General features: G+C 44.8%; 1 protein-coding gene across 1 annotated transcript in view; it reads right to left on the bottom strand.

Annotated features, from left to right (window-relative positions):
- Positions 1-26,996, bottom strand: part of Myo7b (myosin VIIB) — an 86,372-nt gene that overhangs the window by 18,550 nt on the left and 40,826 nt on the right. Inside the window, exons 15-26 of the mRNA XM_046463676.2 lie at positions 24,908-25,071; positions 24,493-24,630; positions 22,789-22,941; positions 22,055-22,153; positions 20,872-20,966; positions 8,243-8,327; positions 6,740-6,958; positions 5,308-5,484; positions 3,876-4,088; positions 3,557-3,721; positions 1,724-1,801; positions 1,441-1,568 (exon numbers count right to left, since the gene is read on the bottom strand). Of these exons, the coding sequence (XP_046319632.1) occupies positions 1,441-1,568; positions 1,724-1,801; positions 3,557-3,721; positions 3,876-4,088; positions 5,308-5,484; positions 6,740-6,958; positions 8,243-8,327; positions 20,872-20,966; positions 22,055-22,153; positions 22,789-22,941; positions 24,493-24,630; positions 24,908-25,071 (1,714 nt within the window). The remainder of the gene's footprint in view (positions 1-1,440; positions 1,569-1,723; positions 1,802-3,556; positions 3,722-3,875; positions 4,089-5,307; positions 5,485-6,739; positions 6,959-8,242; positions 8,328-20,871; positions 20,967-22,054; positions 22,154-22,788; positions 22,942-24,492; positions 24,631-24,907; positions 25,072-26,996) is intronic.

Below are 26,996 nucleotides of genomic sequence, written 5' to 3' on the forward strand. Positions count from 1 at the left end.
TGGGTAGAGGTTATCTATAGTCTTACTGGCTTGAAGAATCAGAGAACAGAGTTTGGGGTCCCCATAGAAACTTGAGAGTGAGAAAGTAAATCCTGGAATGAAGAAAACCACAGAAGGAGAATCTCAATTTTGTATATAAAGTTTTTCTAAACTGCTGGCTGACACCTTCTCAGGAATGGTGGAGTATGTCCTAGCAGGCTAGCTGAGGCTAAAATAACTTAACAAGGATTTCATCTGCTGCTCACAATTTCAATCCAGCCAAATTAACTGCTGCCAAAACAAAAAAAAATCAACACTCTTTGAAAGAATATAACAGAATTCAGTCTCTAAATGTATCATCCAGTACTAAACTGAAGGGGAAACAGGAAAACATGACCATCATCAAGAGAAAAAGAATGGCAATGGACACAGACTCAAATATGAACTCCATGTTACATTTTCAGAAAAGGCTTAAAAACTCTGGTAACTATTCTCAATGATGTGAAAGAAACTACACTCATCATGAATGAACAGATAGGAAACCTTGGTAAAGAAATAGGAATGTAAAAAATAATAAGGGCTGGGGTTGTGGCTCAGCGGTAGAGTACTTGCCTAGCACATGCAAGGTGCTGGGTTGGATCCTCAGCACCACATAAAAATAAATAAATAAAATAAAGGTATTGTGTTCAACTACAACTAAAAATGTTTTGAAAAAATCAAGAAAACTATAATAATATAATATAACTTAAAATAGAACACTCGAAGTAAAAAACCTCTTGAATGGTTTAATGGTGAATTGGAGAAGACAGAGATCAGTGAATTTAGAGATAATCAACAGAAATTGCCCAATCTAAAGAACAGAGAGAAAAGAAGAAAGAAGGAAAATACAAAAAGATCCTCAGGAACTTGAGGGACAGTAGCAAAAAGCCTTATATAAGTTTAATTAGAATTTGATGTGGGTAAGGGAAAGGAGAGGAGAAGAGAGGAAGGAAAAGAGAAAGGAAATTTTTGAAGAAATTAAGGTTAAATTTCCTCAAATTTGGTTAAAAATAATAACTTAAGGTAAGCAAACCTCTAAAATACAATTCCTTAAATCAGTATACATATTTATATGAAAACCTAATTCCTATAAAGCAAATTGCATATGAAGTAAATTTGCATAAATACACACACACACACACAGCATCCTGCATTAAAGTCTGTTCTAAAATGAATCCACAGCTCATGATTAATCTGTTTTCCTAAAACGAGGTTTGTTCCTTGGTTTTCTTAATGAACAAGTAGAGAACCCTCAGTGGCTGTAACATCTGCTGCTTTGAGAGCCAGCCTGCAGGCCCTAGGCCAGGGAGCAAGGAGAGAAGCAGTTATTTGGGGGCAGAGGATGAGGCTGTGACCATGGTTTGAGGACCAGTGAGGGGACCTGATGCTCTGAACAGGGTTGAGGTGGGAGTGGGGACTGACCTGAGGCCAGGTCGCAGAATGGCATAGCCCACAATGAAGTGCACCTTCTCCAGGTTGGACATGGGTCGTTCTGAGATGGGGCCATCAAGGTCAAATGGCTCCTCTCCGATGTTCAACTGGCTGGCCACCTTGAAGCCCAAAGATGGCCATTAGGATAGCTGTGATTCTCCCCATTTGCCAAGGAGGAAACCAACATGCGAGGATGGAAGCCATAGCTTGGGAACCCTGCGGCAGGCTGGTGGCAGAGCTGGGAGAGGACTGAGTCCCCTGGCCCTGGGCTTACCTGGCCCGTGATCCTGGAGGACCGCTTCAACTTCATGGAGGAGATGCCTTTGGTTCCTCTGTCCTTTTGGCTCAGTTTCTGTGGAAAAAGTTACCAGAGGAGTGCACACTTGAGCAGTCCCTTGGTGCTGCTAATCCTACAGCCATTTACAGTGGACAAGTGTCCCCCTCAGCCATTTCCTGGCCAATTCATAAAATTGATGGGGAAGGATTTGCCCCCAGCCTTTAAGTTTTTTTTTGGTCTCCTTAGGCAGGGTCTGCAGCTTGTCATGATGGCATCATGAAAGCTAATAGTAGGAGTCAGCTTGGGTCGGGATCAGCCCAGCTCCAGGACTGGGCACCATCTCCAGCTGGGGTAAAGCTGGGGTTTGGCACAGGAAATGAATGTGAAATACATGGGTTAAAAGCTCTGTGAGGGCAGGCAGAGCTTGTTTGGCCCCACTCTGTGAGTGGCCCACAATGCAGGTATTAAATGAACACATGCGGAAAGGAAAACCTGAGCTCTAACCTCTGGGAAATCAGATCTGTGTCCCTCTGTGTCCACCCTTCAGAAGAGCAACAAGGCTCGACTGCCTCTAAAGAGTCCTTTCCTTGAGGGTTCATCAGCTTCCCAGGTGAATTCCAATTATTACTACCCCTCAGCATTCCTGCCCTGTGTTCCTCCCCACCCCACAAGGTATAGGAATTCGAAGATCAGACATTGCATCTTCTTGCTTTCCTTCTTGAATTACTCATCTTGGGGGAAGCCATATTGTAAGGATGCTCAGGTAGGTCTGTGGAGAGGCCCACATGGCATGGAACTGAAGCATCCTGCCAAGAGTCATGTGAGTGCAACATCTTGGGAATGGACTCTTCAACCCCAGTCAAGCTTTCAGATGACTCCAGCCCATCTTGACAGCTTGATGGCAACCTCATGAGAGACTCTGAGTCAGAAATGACCAGGTAAGCTTCTCCTGACCCTCAGAAATAGTGTGAAATAATAAATAGGTACTGTTTTAAGCTGCTATGTTTTGGGGTGATTTGTTACACAGCATTAGATATCTAATATGCTCTGTAGAACTTATGTCTCCAGAGGTCAGGGAGTTAGGGCTTGAGCCTGGGATGGTTTGGCTATGCAGTTGGGGCTGCAGAATCCCTTAGATTTCTATGCAGTTAGTCTGTATGTGGGCCCTCCCAGGTATCAGTCATCTGGCATATGGGGGACTCTTGGATTCCTATGGCTGGTGAACTCCCAAGTGCTGTTATTGCTGTTTAATTCCTTTGGACTGTTCTTGGTTCCACTAAGTTACCTTGTGAAACTGGGCCTTAGAAAGGATGTCTGACCAAAAATAGATGAGAATTAACAGGGAAGGATAGAACATGGGTCAAGAGGTTGGTCTCTAAATTCAGCAGAATGGTTTCAAAGTAAGCTCCCACACATGTGTTCACTGTGATTTTTGTGGAAAGTTATTTTACTTCTATTTCTTTAGCTTGAAATAAACATAAGGATCCCTACCTTGTAGGGTTAGCCCAACTGAAAATTAAATTAAGAGAAGCCACTGGCACACAGCAGGTTATTAATAACATTTCTTGTTATTATTATTGTTGTGCGCATTTGGGTTAGGCTCAAGTCAAACTGATATTCAGAGTCCAGGGGGCCCTCTCCACTAAAGATTGTGTGATTCAAATAGGGAGTGATCCTCAGTTCACAAGTTCTTGAGTACAATTCAAAACTGAAAACACCTGGGTGCTTGGGGACTGGGCTCATGATTGATGTTGCTGAGGGGGCTCCAGGTCCAGCTTTCTGAGGCCTGAGACCTGGTGGATACCTGCCTACCATCCTCACACCATGCACCTGTGCAGATCCATGCTGTGGTCCCCTGGGTCCGTTCTCCTTGTCCAGTGTGTTGTGGATCTGCTGCATTACTGGGCTGCCACTCAGACTGTTCTTGGCATACAGCACTGGCTCTGGAAGGTCACCCATGAACCTCAGTATGATGTTCCACATGGCCAGGGCAGCCTGGGGGAGCAAAACAGAGGGTTGGGTTGGAACTCAGTCTCAGTACTGGGGCCCACAGTATCCCAGGCCCCTTCCTTATTCCCTCAGAACCACAACTCAAACTCTGGGGTCTGAGAGTGGTATGAGCCACCAGAAACCAGAGAACCATGGTTACCGAGTAGTCTGTGTCATCCTCATGGTAGAGTAGTGGGTATCGTAGGGGCCCCTGGATGTGTGTGTGGGTGGCTGATTTCTGGAAGTACGTCACAGCAAACTTGGGAAAGGTGTACTCAGCCAGGCCATCCACATCCTCCTCTGGCTCTTTCAACATGGGGACTGTATCCAGGTCAATCTCGGGTAATTTATTCTGGGTCTTCACTTCCAGATCCTGGGGCCAGTGAGGAAAGATGGATCATTTTAGATAACAACCAAGCTGTTGACTAGTTACCCAGTGGGATGAGCAGTGCTAGGGGATAGGGAGCTTTAGAGAGGTCCATCTTGCTATCTGCCAGTAAAGTTATATCCAGTAAGGTTACCTAAGATTATATAAGATCAATATAACCTTTAGTAAGGTTTAGTAACCTTACTGAACTCTAATTTGTGTAATTTGTCTCTAGCTTCTTTGAGATTTTTCTAAGACAAGCACATTATTCTGCAGATGAGAGTGTTATTCCTTCCTGATCTGTATCTGTTATTTATTTTTCTTGTCCTATTGCATTGTTTAGTTCCTCCAATACAATGTTTAATAGTGGTGATGATAGTGGGCATTCTTGGATTGAAGAATGCCTCTGTCCATCCAGAGGAATCCATGCTCCTAGGCCGTTTTCCATGCTGGCCTGGCCCCACCAGGCTCTGTGACTTGGTTGACATTTTCTTGCCCACTTACCCAGCCCCCTAGTGTCTGAGATCTTCACTGATATAGTAGGCCATCATATGCATGACCTTGAGCATCCTGCTCTGCAGACACAGGACCTCTATACTTCTACTTCCAGCCCTCCTCCATACCTCCCTCAGGCCCAATAGGACAGGGACAGGGCTTCCCCTGAGGAGGTGATCCCAGCTCCCACCCCACCCCTGACTACACAGAGTGAAGGTACAGGAGGAGGGCTGAGATTTTGAATACCAACGGAGGGAAAGTACCTAGGTCACTGGGTCTTGGGACCCAGAGCAGGGTATAGTGAGGGTCTATAGGACAGCCCTGGGACACTGCCCTTCCTACCCTCTTCCATATCCCCACCACCACCAGCCTCAGACCTCACATCCTCCTGTTTCAGGGTTAGTCCTCTCTGCATTTCAGCTTCCCAGTTATATTCTGCAAAGCAACAGCCTCCAGGCTCCACATATAGGTGGGAGGTGCTGCCTGATTGAAAGCTCCCTAGCATTCATTTACACAGAAGAGGCTCCAGGATGTCTTGTAGGGGAGAAAGCTGCCTAGCTCCAAAGGGTTGACCACAGAAATGCATGCTGGTTCCCCTTTTCTGCACAATCACCCAGGGCTGCAGAACTTCCTTGGCCACCCACCCTGGCAGCTTCTTCAAAGAAGCCAAGGGGTTGATTGAGGTCAGGGGCTGGGCAGTTTCTCCCATTTCCCTCTGGGGTTGTCTTACCTCAAAACCAGTTGGGGCCTGGCCTTCCTGGCCCCCAATCATGGATGGAAGGAAGCCAAACACCTTCTCCACCATTTCTGTGTCAGTGACAGTATCATAGATGGACTTGCGCTTCTTGGAAGGGAGAACATTTTGATTTTCACTCTTCTGCTCTTTGACCGGGATGACCAGAGGTCCCTGCATACACAAGCATTGGGGAGAAGGTGACTTGCAGGCCCAGTTGGGCTCAGGGGACTCAATTCTGCCTGCCCTCATAGGCCAAGTAACTTTTAGAAGCCAAGTAAAATTTGTCATGCAGTTATTCATCCAAATCAATATATTTTGCCCCCAAATAACAAATTTTCATAGTTAGGGTAAGTGGAGATCAACCAACCAGAGCTTTTCACTTCCCAATGATAATCAGAGGTCTAGGGATTTACAGTTGCTGGCTTGACCTCCAAGGTACCACCTGAAACTCCAGGGAGTCCAAATATCAGCAGCAAAACCACTACTCAGGCCCATGGGGGGGGGTCCCCTCATTCAAAGGGCATCAAGAGTCTACCAGGGAGGTCCCCAGGGTCAGAGTGTTTTTACACCCAGGCCAGGGACACTCAAGCTCAGGAGCATGCTCGTGACTTGTCTGAGGGTCTCTTCTTTCACGTGCCCTGTTTATTGTAATGGTAGTTTGTACAGCAGACCCAATTTCCATCGGAGGGCAAAAGGAAATGTCATCCAATCCACTCTGCTTTATCACAAAAAGAACCAAGCAAGAAGGAATGAGGCTGAGTCTTAGGTACCCTATGGAAGAAAGAGGGTTACGCAAGGGCGAGATTTCAAAAGGCAGGGGCGTGCATCTTGGAGCTGCTCTGCGGGTCCTTTTTCTTCAAGCCTTCTAGAAACTCAACAGCCCCCCTTGGTGTTTCTCTGTCCCCTGAACTGTCATGCACGCTCCTATTACCAGGGATCTTTGAACAGTGACCCTTCCACAGCTCATCTGGCTCAGGTTTCCCATGTCTTTTAGGGAAATTATCACCTGTAAAGAAAGGTCCCCAAGGCTAAAGGGAAGAGACCAAGGAGCTTCACTTCCAGGTTCTAGGAATAAGGTCATCATCTGGTTGATCTGATGCCTATCCCCCGTTATTGTGAGCCCCTGATTGAGTCTTCCCAGAAGATGTGAAGAACCCTGCTGCTTTAACTTTGGACAAGGAGAAGAAAGGGATGTCTCTTGTCCTTTCTAAATTGCAACCCAGAAGATGCCTCCTAATTTGCTTCTTGTATTCTTGCTGAGTTCTCGAATAATTAGAACAGATTTAAACATCTTGACTTGAGAGTGAAGACTTTCCAAAGGAGCTTCTGGTGAGAGCTCTATGTTGCCATCCATTTTTCCCATTTGCCCTCAAACACGTGGACCGTAGCCAGTGCCACCTGTCCAAGATGCTGGGTGACCACCTACCTTGGCTTTCCGCCTCTGGAAGCTCCGCCGGGCAGCCATGCCCCTGGCATGTGCCTGAATGGTTACTATAGCTCTCCTCTTGGCCTGAATTTGCTGGCGCACCAGGTAGCCCCTGCAGCGGGCCTGCAGCTGCACCATCCTCTGCCGCGTGGCCTGGAACTGCCTCATCAGCAGGTGGCTTCGGGCAATGGCCTGCAGGCGCTCAAAGCCCACCAGGATCTGTGGAGGCAAGAGAGAGGAGGGTTCAAAACCAGAAGGCCCCAAGGAGGAAACAGACAGCAGCATTGCCCAGACCTTGCAAGTTTGCTTTGTAGTCACCTGCTTTTTGTTATAGGGCTGGTGTGAAACTTATACACACCAATGAGAATGAGCCTACGAAGTGAGTGTTTTATTTGTTAAGTATTTAGAAGAGAGCCTGCCATGCAAGTAAGTGCTAAACAAGCATTTGCTAAATAGCATAAATAATTAAGTGGCCTCTTGGGGGCCATAGATGGAGTTGGCATGGATTTCACAAGGGCAATTAGAATCCAGAGTCTTGATTTTCATTCATACCTGCCAGCCAAGTCCAGCCACCTTACTGGATGTAGGCTAACACACTTGTATAGGCCTGTGACTGGCTTCACCAAGCTAATCCCCCAGGGAGTCTTTAAAATAGAAAGAAAGTAAGATATGAATAAACACCTACTTTTATGCTGCAAAAATTCCCTCGGCCACAGCAGTCCCTGAGCCCCTGGGATGAGCTTCTAAAGATGAATCAGCTCAAGGGCTTGGAAATTACACAGATTCACATTCGAAAAACCAGCTTGCTAACTGCATGCTCTTGGGGAATATACTTAACTCCTCCATGTCTCAGGCCCTTGATTTATAGAGTTGGTCCAATATTAAATGAAAAGTTGAATGTAAAGCAACAGGTCCCAAGTGGCCTTTCCATGCATATCAGCTACCATCATACTCTTTGTGAACATCAAATGCAGGCAGGCCTGAGGCCAGTTTTGCTGATGGGATCATTTTATGTCACAACCACAGTTATGGCCATGACAAAAACAAGTGATCCAGAGAGGTTCAACAGGGCATGGGCATAGCCACTCTACTTCATAGATTGAGCAGATACTCATTAGCAAGTGCCTGTGGTTAGGAGAAAAATAAGGAGTACTTGAAACGGAATAATCAATCCATTTCCTTATTTTGTTGCTTGAAAGCTGGGAAAAAGATAGTTGCTATCTCAATTCAGAACAGAATGCCTCAGACCAGCTCAGGGGATGCCCGACATTCTATAGGAAAATATTGTGAAGCCCACAAACATGGGGCTTGTGACTATGCTACAAGGAGAGCCTGGGGGTGCTGATGTCTGGTTGTTCTAAATCTATACTCCATGTCTGTTAGGGATGGGACACTTCCTGTTTGAGATCTCTCATGCAGAGAAACAAACTTCTAAATTTTGCCTTTTATTGGACAGTTAGTGATCTACTGCTCCTGACTGCCCAACCTCCTGAGCTTTCTCACCAGCTTGAAATTCTTCCTGCTGCAGTAGCCTCGCCACTCTGCCTGGAGGGTCACAGCTGCCCGCCTCTGCTGCAGGAACTCCTTCCTAAAAGGGGAAATGCAAGCCAGAGGTGTGTGACAATCCCAGGCATCTTTAAAGCCTTTGTAGAGTGAGGACTGATTTGTAAGGGAAGATGGACAATAAGATGTTAGGGAACAGGAATCCATGCAGTACTTTCTCAAACGCCTTTATAGACCAAAAAATGCTCAGCCAGGTTAGGAAAATGACAGTTATGTCAACAACCCAAGTTTCTGAATGAAGACAGTCCAACTTTTAAAGTAATCAAGAAATCCTTCCTTGTCCCTCCCCCAGCCAAGACATATGAAATCATAAAGCCCATCTCAACATATTATTCCTTGCCAGGACCCCCCCCCACACACACACACACACACACACACCACCACCTACTCTGGCCACTAGCCCAGGGTGAGACACAGAAAGGAGAATCTGAAAGTTGGTCTCTAAGGGAGACAGAGATGTCCTCAGGTAAGCTTGAATCATATAGATCTTTTATTTCACACTTAATGAATTTTCTTATCCATTCTAATACCTTTTCTTAGAGACTTCCTTAAGTTTAGAACTGTAGATTTCAATCATACTAAAAACTATCTGAAGAACTTCAATATTTATCTGCCTGGGTCCTACCCAGTCTAACTAAGTCAAAAGCTTTGCTGATTTGTCTAGAATATGTGCATTTCACTCATATGTGCCTGTGCATACACATACACACACATGCACACACATAGTTGGCCCTCTGTCTACACAAGCTCTGCATCTACAGATTCAGCCACTCACAGATTTAAAAAAATTGGGAACAAATTGTGTCTGTCCTGAACTTGTACATACATTTTCTTCTCGTCATTGTTCCTTAAGCGATACAGGATAACAACTATTTACATGGAATTTACCCTGTGATAGGTATTATAAGTCATTTAGACATGATTTAAATTATATAGGAAGATGTACATATGTGATATGCAAATATTTTTCCATTTTATATAAGACACTTGATGTTAGCCATCATTTTTTTTTTTTTTTTTTTTTTTTTAATTTTTTATTGTGGGTTGTTCAAAACATTACAAATTTCTTGACATATCATATTCCACACTTTGATTCTAGTGGGTTATGAACTCCCACCTTCACCCCATACACAGATTGCAGATTCACATCAGTTACACATCCATTGATTTACAAATTGCCATACTAGTGTCTGTTGTGCTCCGCTGCCTTTCCCATCATCCACCCTCCCCCCTCCCCACCTCTCCCCTCCCCTCCCCTCCTCTCTCTCTACCCCCTCCACTGTATAACCCTGAGGGTCTCCTTCCATTACCGTGCAATTTACCTTCTCTCTCCCTTTCCCTCCCACCTCTCATCCCTGTTAAATGTTAATCTTCTTCTCCTGTTCTTCGTCCCTACTCTGTTCTTAGTTACTTTCCTTATATCAAAGAAGACATTTGGCATTTGTTTTTTAGGGATTGGCTAGCTTCACTTAGCATAATCTGCTCTAATGCCATCCATTTCCCTGTAAATTCTATGATTTTGTCATTTTTTAATGCAGAGTAATACTCCATTGTGTATAAATGCCACATTTTTTTTATCCATTCGTCTATTGAAGGGCATCTAGGTTGGTTCCACAGTCTTGCTATTGTGAACTGTGCTGCTATGAACATCGATGTAGCAGTGTCCCTGTAGCATGCTCTTTTTAGGTCTTTAGGGAATAGACCAAGAAGGGGAATAGCTGGGTCAAATGGTGGCTCCATTCCCAGCTTTCCAAGAAATCTCCATACTGCTTTCCAAATTGGCTGCACCAATCTGCAGTCCCACCAGCAATGTACAAGTGTACCCTTTTCCCCACATCCTCGCCAGCACTTGTTGTTGTTTGACTTCCTAATGGCTGCCAATCTTACTGGAGTGAGATGGTATCTTAGGGTGGTTTTGATTTGCATTTCTCTGACAGCTAGAGATGTTGAGCATTTTTTCATGTACTTGTTGATTGACTGTATGTCCTCCTCTGAGAAGTGTCTGTTCAGGTCCTTGGCCCATTTGTTGATTGGGTTGTTTGTTCTCTTATTGTCTAATTTTTTGAGTTCTTTGTATACTCTGGATATTAGGGCTCTATCTGAAGTGTGAGGAGTAAAGATTTGTTCCCAGGATGTAGGCTCCCTATTTACCTCTCTTATTGTTTCTTTTGCTGAGAAAAAACTTCTTAGTTTGAGTAAGTCCCATTTGTTGATTCTAGTTATTAACTTTTGTGCTATGGGTGTCCTATTGAGGAATTTGGAGCCCGACCCCACCGACTGTAGATCGTAGCCAACTTTTTCTTCTATCAGACGGCGCGTCTCTGATTTGATATCAAGTTCCTTGATCCATTTTGAATTCACTTTTGTGCATGGCGAGAGAAAGGGATTCAGTTTCATTTTGTTGCATATGGATTTCCAGTTTTCCCAGCACCATTTGTTGAAGATGCTATCCTTCCTCCATTGCATGCTTTTAGCCCCTTTATCAAATATAAGATAGTTGTAGTTTTGTGGATTGGTTTCTGTGTCCTCTATTCTGTACCATTGGTCCACCCGCCTGTTTTGGTACCAGTACCATGCTGTTTTTGTTACTATTGCTCTGTAGTATAGTTTGAAGTCTGGTATCGCTATACCGCCTGATTCACACTTCTTGCTTAGCATTGTTTTTGCTATTCTGGGTCTTTTATTTTTCCATATGAATTTCATGATTGCTTTCTCTATTTCTACAAGAAATGCCATTGGGATTTTGATTGGCATTGCATTAAACCTATAGAGAACTTTTGGTAATATCGCCATTTTGATGATGTTAGTTCTGCCTATCCATGAACAGGGTATATTTTTCCATCTTCTAAGATCTTCTTCTATTTCTCTCTTTAGGGTTCTGTAGTTTTCATTGTATAAGTCTTTCACCTCTTTTGTTAGGTTGATTCCCAAGTATTTTATTTTTTTTGAAGATATTTTGAATGGAGTGGTTGTCCTCATTTCCATTTCAGAGGATTTGTCGCTGATATACAGGAATGCCTTTGATTTATGCGTGTTGATTTTAAATCCTGCCACTTTGCTGAATTCATTTATTAGCTCTAATAGTTTCTTTGTAGAGCCTTTTGGGTCTGCTAGATATAGAATCATATCATCTGCAAATAGTGATAATTTAATTTCTTCTTTTCCTATTTTTATGCCTTTAATTTCTTTCGTCTGTCTAATTGCTCTGGCCAGTGTTTCGAGAACTATGTTGAAGAGAAGTGGAGAGAGAGGGCATCCCTGTCTTGTTCCAGATTTTAGAGGGAATGCCTTCAGTTTTTCTCCATTCAGAATAATGCTAGCCTGAGGCTTAGCATAGATTGCTTTTACAATATTGAGGTATGTTCCTGTTATCCCTAGTTTTTCTAGAGTTTTGAACATAAAGGGATGCTGTACTTTGTCGAATGCTTTTTCCGCATCTATCGAGATGATCATATGGTTCTTATTTTTAAGTCTATTGATGTGGTGAATAACATTTATTGATTTCCGTATATTGAACCAGCCTTGCATCCCAGGGATGAATCCTACTTGATCATGGTGTACAATTTTTTTGATATGTTTTTGTATCCGATTCGCCAGAATTTTATTGAGGATTTTTGCATCTAGGTTCATTAGAGATATTGGTCTGTAGTTTTCTTTCTTTGAAGTGTCTTTGTCTGGTTTAGGTATCAGGGTGATGTTGGCCTCATAGAATGAATTTGGAAGTTCTCCCTCCTTTTCTATTTCCTGAAGTAGCTTGAAAAGTATTGGTATTAGTTCTTCTTTAAAGGTTTTGTAAAATTCTGCTGTATACCCATCGGGACCTGGGCTTTTCTTAGTTGGTAGTCTTTTGATGGTTTCTTCTATCTCCTCAATTGATATTGGTCTGTTTAGGTTTTCTATATCCTCCTGACTCAATCTGGGCAGATAATATGACTTAAGAAATTTATCTATGCCTTCACTATCTTCTAATTTATTGGAGTATAAGGATTCAAAATAGTTTTTGATTATCTTCTGTATTTCTGAAGTGTCTGTTGTGATATTGCCTTTTTCATCCCGTATGCTAGTAATTTGAGTTCTCTCTCTTCTTCTCTTCACTAGCATCGCTAAGGGTCTGTCGATTTTGTTTATTTTTTCAAAGAACCAACTTTTAGTTTTGTCAATTTTTTCAATTGTTTCTTTTGTTTCGATTTCGTTAATTTCAGCTCTGATTTTAATTATTTCTTGCCTTCTACTTCTTTTGCTGTTGTTTTGCTCTTCTTTTTCAAGGATTTTGAGATGAAGTATGAGATCATTTATTTGTTGGTTTTTTCTTTTTTTAAGGAATGAACTCCAAGCAATGAATTTTCCTCTTAGAACTGCTTTCAATGTGTCCCATAGATTCCGATATGTTGTGTCTGTGTTTTCATTTATCTCTAAGAATTTTTTAATTTCCTCCTTGATGTCTTCTATAACCCATTGATCATTCAGTAACCTATTGTTCATTCTCCAATTGATGTATGCTTTTTCCTTCCTTCTTTTATCGTTGATTTTCAGTTTCATTCCATTATGATCAGATAAGATGCATGGTAATATCTCTACTCCTTTATATTGTCTAAGAGTTGCCCTGTGACATAATATATGATCTATTTTTGAGAAGGATCCATGTGCTGCTGAGAAAAAAGTGTAACTGCTTGATGTTGGGTGGTATACTCTATATATGTCAATTAGGTCTAGGTTATTAATAGTGTTATTGAGTTCTATAGTTTCCTTATTCAACTTTTGTTTGGAAGATCTGTCCAGTGGCGAGAGAGGTGTGTTGAAGTCTCCCATGATTATGGTGTGGTGGTCTATTAGACTCTTGAACTTGAGAAGAGTTTGTTTGACGAACATAGCTGCACCATTGTTTGGGGCATAAATATTTATGATTGTTATGTCTTGTTGGTGTATGGTTCCCTTAAGCAGTATGTAGTGTCCCTCTTTATCTCTTTTGATTAACTTTGGCTTGAAATCTATTTTATTTGATATGAGTATGGACACGCCTGCTTGTTTCCGAAGTCCATATGAGTGATATGATTTTTCCCAACCTTTCACCTTCAGCCTATGTATGTCTTTTCCTATCAAATGCGTCTCCTGTAGGCAGCATATTGTTGGGTCTTGTTTTGTGATCCATTCTACTAGCCTGTGTCTCTTAATTGGTGAGTTTAAGCCATTAACATTTAGGGTTATTATTGAGATATGGGTTGTTCTTCCAGCCATATTTGTTTATTTCTGTTACTAAACATTGTTTGTTTTCCTCTTTGATTGTTTCCCCCCCCCTTTACTGTCCTACCTCCCACTGTTGGTTTTCATTGTTATTTTCCATTTCCTCTTCCTGTAATACTTTGGCTAGGATGTTTTGAAGAGGTGGTTTTCTAGCTGCGAATTCTTTAAACTTTTGTTTATCGTGGAAGGTTTTAATTTCATTCTCCATCCTGAAGCTTAATTTCGCTGGATACACAATTCTTGGTTGGAACCCATTATCTTTCAGTGTTTGAAATATGTTATTCCAGGATCTTCTAGCTTTCAGAGTCTGTGTTGAAAGATCAGCTGTTATCCTGATTGGCTTGCCCCTAAATGTAATCTGCTTCCTTTCTCTTGTAGCTTTTAAAATTCTCTCCTTATTCTGTATGTTGGGCATCTTCATTATAATGTGTCTAGGTGTGGATCTCTTATGATTTTGCACATTCGGCGTCCTGTAGGCTTCTAGGATTTGGGATTCTGTCTCATTCTTCAAGTCTGGGAAGTTTTCTTGTATTATTTCATTGAATAGACTGCTCATTCCTTTGTTTTGGAGCTCTGTACCTTCCTGTATCCCAATGACTCTTAAGTTTGGTCTCTTGATGTTATCCCATATTTCTTGGATGTTCTGCTCATGGTTTCTTAACAGTCTTGCTGAGCTGTCTATGTTCTTTTCCAGTTGAAATACTTTGTCTTCATTGTCTGATGTTCTATCTTCTAAGTGTTCTACTCTGTTGGTAGTATTCTCCATTGAGTTTTTAAGTTGGTTTATTGCTTCCTGCATTTCTAGGATTTCTGATTGCTTGTTTTTTATAACCTCTATCTCCCTGTATAGTTGATCCTTTGCTTCCTGGATTTGTTTGCGTAATTCGTTGTCGAAGTGATCTTTCATTGTCTGATTTTGCTGTTTAATGTCTTCCTTGATACTCCAGATCATCTGAAGCATGTATATCCTGAATTCTTTATCTGACATTCCATCTGCTGCAGCTGTTACCTCTTCTAAAGTTGCGTTGACCTGCATTGCTTGTGGTCCTTTCTTTCCTTGTCTTTTCATACTGCTTGCGTATCTTTCCTGCAGGTGCGGGCGGCGGCTCTGCTCTCTCCTTGTTCCAATTGGGGTGTCGTGGCTACCACGCCGGCAGGTCACTGGGCCTGTTCTGGGAGCTGGTGGCGGCTCTGTTCTGCCCCTACTCCAATTGGGGTGACGTGTCTGTCGTACCAGCAGGCCACTGGGCCTGTCCTGCTGGTCGGTCGCAGATCTGCCCACCTTTCGGGCACGAGTGGAGGCTCTGCTTTGCCCCTACTCCAATTGGGGTGTCGTGACTACCCCGCCTGCAGGATGCTGGGTCTGTTCCTGGCAAGGGAGGCGACTCTGCTCTGTCACTACTCCAATTAGGGTGGTGTTTGTACCCCGCCGGCAGGCTCCTGGGCCTGATCCGCCGGTCTGTTGTAGGTCTGCCTACCTTGAAGGCGCGGGCGGCGGATCTGCCCTGCCCCTCCTACCACGCCTGTGTACCCCTGGGCCTGATCTGCAGGTTGATCACTGGTCTGCTCACCCTGCGGGCACGGGTGGCGGTTCCGCTCCACCCCTACTCCAATTGGGGTCACGTGACCACCACACCGGCAGGGCCTGATCCGGGCGTGGGATAAGGATCTGCTCTGCCCCTACTCGAGTTGGGGTGACGTGTGTACCACACTGGCAGGCCACTGGGCCTGACCCGCCAGGCTGTCACAGGTCTGTTTACCTTGCAAGCGCGAAGGGCGGCTCTGCCCTGCCCCTCCTACCACGCCCATGTACTACTGGGTCGTGGGTCTGCCCACCTGGCGGGTGTGGGTGGCGGCTCCGCTCCGCCCCCTCTCCAATTGGGGTCACGCGGTCACCACGCTGGCGAGCCGCTGGGCCTGCTCCGGGGGCTGGCGGCGGCCCGGCTCCTTCCCTCTGGCTCGAGGACAAATTGAGGAGACTCGGGTGACTGAGCCTCACCCCCCTTACCAGGAGACCAACTGCTTATGTCACCGCTGGTATTGATGAAGATCTCTCCTCCACCGCTTTCTGCTGACATCAGATCTCTGCCATGTTGGTATCCTATGCGAATGGCAGCATTTCGTTCCCCTTGCCAGGCAACCCAAGCAATGGGTGAGTCCTGACCGGCCCTCAGCAGGACCCGGACCGAGACACAGTTTCCGCGGGCTCCTAGCCCCGGTCCAGGGAAGTTCCGGGAGCCGGAACTCGGCCGCTCCGTGCTCGGTGTAAGCTCCTATAAGTGTAGGCTCCAAGAAGCAGCCCCCGCGGGCTCAGTTCCGGGAGCCGGAATTCGGCCGCTTAGTGTTTGGTGTATACTCTGATAGTAGCAGGGTCCAAGAAGCAGCCTCCGCGGGCTCCGCAGCCCTGAGCCAGGGCGGTTCCGGGACGGTTCCGGGAGCCGGAACTCGGCCGCTCTGTGCTCGGTGTAAGCTCCTATAAGTGTAAGCTCCAAGAAGCAGTCCCCGCGGGCTCAGTTCCGGGAGCTGGAATTCGGCTTCTTGGTGTTTCGTGTTTGCTCTGATATTAGCAGGGTCCAAGAAGCAGCCTCCGCAGGCTCCGCAGCCCGGAGCCAGGGCGGTTCCGGGACGGTTCCGGGAGCCGGGACTCGGCCGCCCCGCGCTCCGTGTTCACTCCGATAAGATCAGATTTTAAGAAGCCCCCAGGCGCTGAACCCTAGCAATCTGTCTGCAAGCCGCAGGCGAATTGCCCCCTGAAATTACCTGTTCTATGGCTGAATGAGCTGCGGTCAGTCAAAAACAGGTGTGGTGACGTCAGTTTACCAACATGGTGGCTGCTGGCCTCCTCTGTGGTCTGACCGGTGTGGAGAACCGAGATGGACCGCTTCCTTCCCCATCTCGAACCCAGAATTCAGCCCTGAGTGCGGTGCTTGCGCGTCTGGCAGAAACTGCAGCGCTGTAACCCTGCGTCTCTATCCCAGCGCGCGTTGCAGACTCTAGCCGCGGGGCGATTTGCTGAATAAGCAGTGTTACCCTCCGTGCGACAAACCTCTCGCGTTTGAGTCCCCGTAGCCGATCCTCATGCGATGGAAATCCTTCCTCCAGGTTCCGGCGCACCCCACTATTGCTGGAAATTCCTAACAAGATATCCTTTAGCCGTCCTGACTTGTCATACTCCCACACAGTGAAGCAGCACACGGGGGTAATGCACTCCCCTCGCCGCCATCTTCCCTCCGTCCAAAAGTGTTAGCCATCATTTAAAAAATGCTTCCATGGGAAGTTGTGAACATGCCAGGAACAAATTGGAAAACAAAGAGTCTCAGTAAAGAAATAGAAGATATAAAATAAATTTCCATTTCTAAATTTCCAAGTGGAAGTTTTAGAATTGAAAAATACAATGATTAAAAAAACCCTGCCGTGTGACAGAATGGAGATAGCAGAGGATGGATTAGTGAGTGAAAACATAGAACAGTAGAAATTAGCCAGGCATGGTGGTGCACACCTGTAATCCCAGCAGCTTGGGAGGCTGAGGCAGGAGCATCGTGAGTTCAAAGCCAGCCTCAGCAATGGCGAGGCACTAAGCAACTCATTGAGACCCTGTCTCTAAATAAAATACAAAATAGGGCTGGGGATGTGGCTCAGTGGTTGATTGCCCATGAGTTCAATCCCTGGTACAAAAAAAAAAAGTAGAAATTACAGAAAGAAAATAGATGAAAAGATTATGAACAGGGCTCCAGGAATATGTGGAACTATAACAAAAGATCTAATATTTTGTGTCATCAGGGTCATGAAAAGAAAGGAGAAGGAGGTGGTGCTAAAAAGCAACTGAAGAAATGATAAAAAAACAACTGGAAAGCTCATGAATTTGGCAGGAGATATAAACTTATAGATTTAAGAAGATAAGAAAACTCAAATAAACCTACATCAAGCTGTATCTAAGTCAAACTTCTGAAAACCAAAGGGGTGGGGAAGGACTTGAAAATATGGAAAGAGATAACACATCACTTAAAAGGGAAAAACACAGTTCAAAGGACAGCAGATTTCTCAACAAAGACCGTGGAGGTCAGGAGGAAATGACACATCTCCCAAGTGCTGAAAGAAAATAGCTGCCAACCTAGAATTTTATATCCTGTGAAAGATCCTCCAGGAATAAAGAAAGAATCAAGATATTCTCAGATGAAGAATAAAAATTTAAAACCAAGAGAATTATCTGTAGATGTACCTTAAAATAATGGCTGGGAAAGTTCTCTACACAGAAAAGAAATGATAAAAAAAGAAATCCTTGAATGTCAGGAAGGATGAAAGAAATAATAAGCAATAATATGAGCAAACATAATAAGGTTTCCTTTGCAGTTTTCTAAAAGTATATTTTGATAATTGAAGCAAAATTCATAACCTTGTCTGATATAGTTCTAGAGGACAGATTTGAGGAAATTGTATTATAAATGGGAGAGGGCAAATGGACATCAAGAGAGAAACAGGTCATATACTTAACTTGAAATATTAAAATGATGGTACCAATCAAGGACACACATATCCTAAAGAAATCACTTAAGAGGCTGAGGCAAGAGGATCACAAGTTTGAGGCCAGCTAGAACAACTTAATAAGACCCTGTCTCAAAATAAAAAATAAAAAGAATGGGCTGTAGCTAAGTGGTAGAGTGCCACTGAGTCCAATCCCCCCAGTATATAAAAGAAGGCTATATATACAAAAAAAATGGAATTATAAAAAATGCTTAAGTCAGTCATAGAAAGGCAAGAAAAAGAAAACAGAAAATAAAAACAAATAGAACAAATAGAAAACAAAAATATAAAATGGGAGACACAAGCTATCACATGCATAATTACATTAAATGTGAAAAGACTAAATACTTTAATTGCAAGACAGAGATTGGCAGAATAGATATAAAGTCATGACCCAATTACATACTGTTTATAAGAGACTCCCTTAAAATATACTGAATAGTTAGGCAAAAAGCAAAAAAGATGAAAAATAAATATCATGGAAATAGTAATCAAAATAAGATAGGAATGGCCATATTACTATCAGGTAAAGTCGACTTCAGAGCAAAAACCAAAACAAAGCAAACAAAACCAGAGACACAGAAGGATGTTACATGGTGATAAAAAAAGTAAATCTACCAAGAAGACATAGCAATCTCAAGTCCATATGCATCTAATAACAGAACTACAAAATGAAATCAAAGCTGATAGAAATGAAATTTAAAAGTAAATCCATGCTTACAGTTGGAGATTTCAACACCATCCTCTTAACAATTGACAGGTAAACAAAAATCAATAAGAATCTAGAGTTCAACATCTCTACAGACCAACAAGATTTGATCTACACTTTTAGAACACTTCACCCAACAATTCTGCCCAACAAGAGTGGAATCTGTGTTTTTATAAACACCCTCAGAACAGCTACCAAGATATATCACATCCTAGGCCGTGTTGGAAATCTCAACAAATTAAATAGAATTTAACTTGTATACAGTTGTATCCCTGACTACAGTGGAATCAAGCTGGAAATCAATAACAGTAAGATAACAAGAACATCTCCAAACACTTGGAAACTAAACAGCATATTTTGAAATAATCTATGATCTCAAGAGAAAATTTTTAAATGAACTGAATGAATATAAAATTATAACATCAAAGCAACTGAAAAACCCATAAGTTTCTAGTGAGAAAGTAAACTGGTTCAGCCCCCTTCTTCAAAAACAGTTTGGTGGTTTCATTAAAAACAAAACATGTTACTAACACTTGACCCAGCCATTAATTCTTGGGCATTTATTCCAGAGAAATGGAAATTTAGATTTATACAAAATCCCTTCCCCCATTTTCTCATGCCTGTGTTTCTAGCTCATGACCTTGCAGCGGGGCTTACAAATCCCTTGGAGTGATGGAGGTGGGATGAAGCAGGGGCCTTGCTGATGTGCTAAGCCTAGAGTGAAGTTCAAGTGGAGTCATGTGTTGCTGAATGACAGGTGTGTTCTGAGAAATGTGCTATTAAATGATTTCATCATTGTGCAACCATCATAGACTAGATAGTTGATCCTTGAACAACTTGGGGTTAGGAAGGCTGACCCCCTGCACAACTGAAAATCCAAGTATAACTTGCGACTCCCCACAATAGCACAAGAGGTAGCTATAATTTTTAAACATATGATGAATATACAGTTAATTTTATGCAGTTATAATTTAATCCTGTAATCTTATGTTTACAATTCTCTCTTTTTTTTAAGTTGTAGATGAACATGATACCTTTATTTTATTGATTTGTTTTTATGTGGTGTTGAGTATTGAACCTGGGGCCTCACGCATGCTAGGCAAGTGCTCTACCACTGAGCTGCAACACAGCCCCAACATGTCTCTTGATGGTGAATGGCAATATGTATCAACTGAGTTTATTTTTGTATGTTTTGATATTTGTGTGTGTGTGGTACCAGGGATTGAACCCAGGGGTGCTTAACCACAGAGCAACTTCCCTAGCCCTTTTACATTTTTTTAAAATTTTGAGGCAGGGTCTTGCTAAGTTGTTGCTTAGGGCCTTGTTAAGTTGCTAAGGCTAGCCTTGAACTTGTGATCCTCCTGCCTCAGCCTTCCAAACCACTGGGATTATAGGCATGCAACACTGTGCCTGGAATGTTTTGATGATTTTTAATGTTTTATAACAGATTTTTGTATTTTAGATATTAGTAAGTGATAAAAGACTATTATCTACATATTTTTATGTACTCATATTTTTCTTAATTTTTTGATATTATCTACGATCTGTCTATGAACTATGTGGTTCATATTTGAGTTCTTTCAGATCGTCATAAATCTCCAAAACACCAAATCTGCATGTCAGTGGACACACGTAATTCAAACCATGTTGGTCGGGGGTCAACTGTATTTACTGAGACCAAGATGGCTGTGAAGTCACCAAGTGATACAAACTTATGGACCACTGACATAAATGCAAAATGTTATTATATGATGCATGGCAGTACTGATCAGGAAGAGAAGAACAGTGAGAGGATTTTACCCCCTCTAAAACTAAACCACCTCATAAGCCAAGCCCATATGCTCTTTAAGATGATCAAAGCAGAACATCAAAATGTAGTTGAGAGCAGAGCAGATATGAGGTCTGGTCCCATCTCTAATTTACAGAGTGGTTTTTGTTTCTTCCAAATATTCCAATAACCTTTTAGAATTCTCTGGTCCCCACAGGCTGCGGTGTCGCTGGTCAGGGGACCTTGTATCTCAGTTTCCCTTTCAGGCATGCCTGAAAGACATGGTGAGCAGGCATGTGGGCTGGGTGGGGGCTTGGGTGGGGCAAGCACCTGTATTTGTAGCCTCGCATGACTCTCTGGATTCTGATCGCTGCTTCATCCAGCGCCTGGCTCCTCTGTATCTCCAGCAGGGTGTCCTGGTGATCCTGGGGACAGGAGCAATGCCTTCATGTAGCTGCCCCATCCTCTCTCCCACAGTCCCTGCCTGGGCCAGGGCTTGGTCTCTGTAAGTCAGTGACTTTCAGATTTCTCCCAGGAAGGCAAACTGGAGAAGGGGCCCTTAACTTGCTCTTGAGGTAGTTCAGGGAAGGAGCTGCAATTATCCCTTTTCCAAGAACTTCCTATTTTAACTGTTTCTTCTTGCTAATTCAATCTGGCAACTCTGATTTCTGTTTTGGAGACTTCAGGGGAGGAGGAACAAAATTCCCCTGAAGGATTTTATTTCTCCAAATTTGCATGGTGTTTGCATTCAACAGCACAAAAGAGCCTGCTTGTTTCAACATGAAAATGTTCCCCCACAACCCATGAGCATGAGATGATGAGCCTTGGGCATGACTTTCTGCAGCCTACTTCCTCCTGGATCCCTGCACCCTGGGATGAGAGGCATAAGCCAGCCATCTCAGCCCTGGGGAGGCAGGGACTGCTCCTGTAGGACACAGAGCAGTGCAACCCTATGGTAAGTGGGGAGGAGAGGCTGAGGACTTGATGGCCCTTCCTGCCTCCCTAACTGAGCTTCTCTGTGTGCCATGGCAGGCTTTGGGATACAAAGATGGACTCGACCCTAGCTGTGGCTTCAAGGGATAGCCAGGAAAGGAAGGAAGGAAGGAAAGGAGGGGTGGGTGCTCTTCTCCCCTCCTCAACCTTCTGCCCACACTGACCTCACCATCATGCCCATGTATGGCCCTCACTATCCATTCTACCCTCCTGGGCAGTGCCCTGGGGTGTTTCTTTTGCTAGTTTTGCCTCCATAGCTCTCTGTCTGGGTCCCAGACTCAGCATGGGCTTTATCAATGCATAGACAGATGGATAGACAAACTGACTGGAGGTCTGGGGCCAGGAGGTTGCTCTGAGAATAAATGAGGGGGGGTGGGCAGGCAGCGGTGGTGAGAATGGGGTCGGGGCTCAGGTGATCTTCAGCCTGGCTCTGATCTCTTCCTCTTCCTCCTCACTGTGCTCACCACCCCCCAAGTCTTAGGAGGCTAGTTAGTGATGTACTAGTTCCTTAGGGTCTCACCTTCAGGAAAATTTTGGTCCTTCCGACTCTCCATTCTTTGTCTGTCCCCAGACACACCTCGGTGATGCACAAGGTCATCTGGCGAAACTTGTCTTGAAGCTGCACAGGAAAAACGGGGGGTGGCTCAGTGCCATTTGGAACAGAGACCATGGGGAGCTTGAGGGGGCTTCCTGCAGGGTTTCCAAGGGATCCTGCCTCCTTCCTCCTCTCAAGGGCTTCCTGTCCAGGGTCTGTGCTGCTGGGCCCAGGCAACAGGCATCTCAGATCAAGGGGTGAGCAAGGGAAGCCTTCAGGGTTCAGGACTCAGAGGCTACCTGCTTTACTACTGTTGTACACTTGGCCTCAGAGCACCTCAACCTTTAGGATGGTTGGGGATTCCAGAAAGAATAAGAGGGACTTCCTGCCCCCAAGAGCTCCTAGCCACACCTCAGCTCCCTAACATTCTGCCAACAGCAGAGTGTAATCGTAATAAAACTGCAAATATCTCTTCTGCAGCCACCAGGGTCAGCCAGTGTGAGCCACTTCCCTTGCTTTCACAGAAATTAAAGGATGATGAGGGAAGGGCAGACAGGGGTCATGTCAAGGCTGGGGTCCAGAGGGCATCCTGGGCACCAGGAGAGCAGTAAGAGGACACCACCCCTGTTGGAACTTGGAAGCTGGAGGAATGCTGGACGCAGCGCAGGACTGGACGGCGGAGGCGCAGGGTTGCACTGATCTACTGGCTGTGCACTCACTGGCTTGCGCTCAGCGCTGGGCAGCAGCACTCGGAATCTCTTCGAAAATTCCTCAAACGTATAGCGGATGGGGAAGCCAGACTTGCGGATGTGCACGGTCTCCATCATGCCGGAGTAGCGCAGCTGCTGGATACACAGCTCCCGGTCGAAGAGCTGCAGGGTCAAGATGCAGAGCGCAGAGGGAGCAAAGGGCCCTACGCTTCCCCACTGCTCCACCACCTGGCACGCAGGCCTACAGTCAGAAAGATCAGCTGGCCCAGACACCCATTTGGCTGTCCCCCAAGTTGGGAAGAACTCAATAAACGTTTGAACTACAGTGACATTTTGAAGAAAGTCGGGGAAGGGGCTGAAAAGTGCATCACATATTTCCAAGGAGATGAAATCAGTAACAGAAACTGCTGCTCCTGTAAGAACATCACACTTCTGTCATTCTCAAGATACACAAAGTACTGTGACTAGAAAAGGTATTTGCATGTGCCCCATTGAAAATGTTTTCAAGTGCCCCTGTGAGCACTGCATGCATCTTGGCTTCCCACGGTGGAACGGTGGAGTGAAGAAACAAATCTGGTAGTTGGGGACAGAGATCCTTCTAGTCAATTTATAAACTTCCCTCCCTGAGAGGGTCAAAGGAGAACCAGAGGGAGCATTGGCCATAGGGAGCTTTGTCGTCCTCTGTTAGGAGGCTGGTGGGGCAGGCAGAGAGGAATTTGGGCATGATATTTTCCCCCAGGTGTCAGGTAGCCCTAAGACTGCCATAGCGTGGCCTCCAGAGAGCCCCCCCCCCCAGTCTGGGGCACTAGGGAAACACCTTCTAAGTGGGCAAGTCTACCATCAGGCTTATCACCTCACCTGAACGCATGCAGGACCACAGAGCCACCTCTTTGTGGGTTTAAGCCCCATAGCAGTCAGGCTTGGGTGACTAGTTACCAGCTATTGATTGGATATTTCCTGTGGGCCTAGCGTTCCTTGGTTAATCTTTAGAGCAGCTCTATGTAGTAGGGGTAATTGGCTTCTATCTAAATTAAAATGAGGCACCTGCTGCACAGGGTATTACTCCTAACTGGCTGAACCAGGGTTCAGACCCAGAGCCCACAAAACCTGACCTCAGACTTAGGTTCACCCACTTGTCCTGCAGCTCCAAAGGTGGGCAGTGTGGGCTTGGCAGGGGACCCCCTGGGAGCACAAGCTTCTCTGAAGCAGTTAAGGAAAAAAAGGGCAGTTTGCTAACATCTGCATGTTGTAACTGTTAGGAAGACATACCCGAGATTTCATGGGACAACCTCAATTTCATATAACTTCATTCTTTTCAAAAGATACTTCTTTTAAATATTTGTTTTTATATCCTCATAAGATGACTTATTGTTATTTTACATCCTTTCAAATGGCATCTCCAAGTTTAGGGAGTCCTTATATTTATAGTCTCTGAATGGATGGACCAGGGACTCCCAGGTTTCCACCCCGTCACCATACAAATCCTCGATAAAGATGTTGCAGGTCTCGGCCACCAGGACTGGCTAAAATCCTAGGACTGGCTGCTGCCACTTACTGAGTGCCCCAACATCATGTCCAACCCTCACTGTACTTCTGCAGGCAAGAGTCTGAATTCATGGATGAGAAAACCAACGCTCAGAGAAGCCAAAGCCTGGTGAAGCACACACAGCAGATAAACAGCACTATATTTGGGTGCTCCAAACTCCTGCTTACCAGCGGCTTCTTGTACTCGTTGGGTTTGATGCAGCGGATGAAGTAGGGCTGGCAGTTGGTCAGTATTTTCATCAGCTGATCCAGGGACTGTTTGAACTGAGATGCCAAGGTGGAGGGCCGCTTGGTGGAGTCTGTACCCTGTGGGTGTAAACACAGGGCATGAATTGAGCATGGGGAACTGCAGCCCAGAGCATGGCTGACCCTCTGCACCAGGAGGGCTGCTGCCAAGGGCCAGTGCACTTACTCAGTCATTCATTCATCTGTCCAGCACAGGCCTCCCAAGCACCTACTGTACGTAGGCTTCTAGTTGGGCACCCACTGTTGATTTAAATGGTTTTCTCTGTGCACATCATTCTGGCCCTGTGGCCCTTGGAGGAAAGAGACCCAGGAGGCCTGGGAGGTGCTGGAAACCCACCTTGAAGAACTGATTCCTAGTCTTTGCCTGACGGATGGTGCCGTGGCCCAGCTTGGTTTCTGCAGACTCCAGATGGAATATCTCTCTCAGGAACTTGTTTTTGGAGGAGTAAACCAGGGTAAGGATATCTGCACTCAGCATATCTCGGTTCTTCTCCAGGAAGCCTGTGGGGACAACAGGACCCATTCACCAGACCAGTTCAGCCATCTCCTGCACCCCACAGGGAAGATGAACATGCTCAGAGGGACATCACCCCCATCCCCAATGACCCCATTGAAATCCTGAATGGTCCCCAACATCTCTACCCAGTTCCAAGTCACTTGTATGCTCCAAACTCTCAACAATCCAGGCTCCCATCCCCACTCTAACCCACCCCCACCCTGTCATCTAAGCCAATACAAGTCTGCCTTTGGGGTCCAACCTGAAGACTGAGCCTCCCGAAATGGGAGAGGGGCAGAGTGTTATGGACTGAATTGTGTCATCCCAACTTCAAAAGTTGAGGTCTTAAGCCCCAGGATGTTAGAATGTGCATGGATCTCCTGGATTTGGAAATAGGGCCTTAAAGAGGAGATTAAAGTAAAAACTAAGATCATGATGGTGGGCCCAATATCCAATATGACTAGTGTCATTATAAGAAGAGGAGATTAAGACATGCAGAGAGAGAGAGAGAGAGAAGACAGTGTGAAGACGCAGGAAGAAAACAGCCATCAACAAGCCAAGGAGAGAGACCTCAGGAGAAGTCAACCCTGCTCACACCTTGATATTAGACTTCTAGTTTCCAGATCTGTCTGAAAATTAACTCCCGTTGTTTGAGCTACCTGCCTGTGGTATTTGTTTCTGAAGCCCTAGCCGACCAAGACAAGCATGGAGCCCAGGGTGAGAAGACCCTGCCTCTGCCCTCCAGCCATAGGTAAGAGTGGCTGCGCCCTGAAGTAGGGACACTCCAAGGGAGTGCTGAAGACGAACTGCTTCTGGGGAGACTGAACCCAGAGTGGGAGACAGGAAGGGAGCCCATTTCCCCTCCTCTGCCTGCAGGTGCCTGTGTGGGAACAGCACTCCGCAGGGGGCTATACCAGGTGCTGGGGCAGGGTGGCACAAGGGTCCTTGCAGAGCTGGGAGTGACAGGAAGGAGCATTCACTGAAAGGCTCAAAGGCAGCTTCAGGCCACCTTGAAAGGAGGTGTTCTGGGACCTTTCTGGAGCCCAAAGCCAGGTTCCGGAGGGAATCAGGAAGGGGCCACCCCACCTTCTTATTTCTCCATCAGAAACACTCCCCTGAGTTCCCTGCACCTCGCTCTTCTATGTAAAATACCTGATCTTCCTGTCACTGTGGAATTGTATCTGCAGAGCACCTCCTCATTTCTCCACGCATGCAGCAGAGTGACACTCCAGTTCTTCTGCTTTCCTGACCCCAGCTGCTCAGTGGCCTTTCTCATTTTTCTAAACACACTGATCAGTTGACCACCTCGAGTCTTTTCTTCTCCACTCAAAACCATTGCTCACCCTACCTCAATGTGTGACAAGGTAACTCAAAATAGATCATAGACCCTAAAACTAAAACTGAAAACCACTTACAAAAATATGTAGGGGTAAATATTCATGATCTTGGATCTGACAGTGAACTCTTAGACAAGACACAGCAACGAAAAGAAAATAGACAATTTGGACTTTTAAAATGAGAAATTTTGCACTCTAAAGGACCCCATCAAGAAAATGAAAAGACTTATGTGAAGAACAAAAAAATATTTACAAATCATATATCTGATAAGGTACATGTATCTGTAATACATAAAGAACTCTTCCATGGGGTTGGGATTGTGGCTCAGTGGTAGAGCACTCGCCTAGCACATGTGAAGCCCTGGGTTCGATCCTCAGCACCACATAAAACTAAAGGTATTGTGTCCAACTAAAAAATAAATATTTTTTTTTTAAAAAAAGAACTCTTGCCAGGTGTGATGGCTCATACCTATAATCCAAGCAACTCAGGAGGCTGAGGTAGGAAGATTATAAGTTTGAAGCCAACCTCAGTAATTTAATGAAGCTGTAAGGAACTTAGTGAGACTCTTCTCAAAATAAAAAGTAAAAACGGC

Source organism: Marmota monax, unplaced genomic scaffold (genome assembly GCF_021218885.2).
Source record: "Marmota monax isolate L192 unplaced genomic scaffold, Marmota_monax_Labrador192_F-V1.1 WCK01_AAM20220418_F8-fsc00034, whole genome shotgun sequence".
NCBI classification, from domain to species: Eukaryota; Metazoa; Chordata; class Mammalia; order Rodentia; family Sciuridae; genus Marmota; species Marmota monax.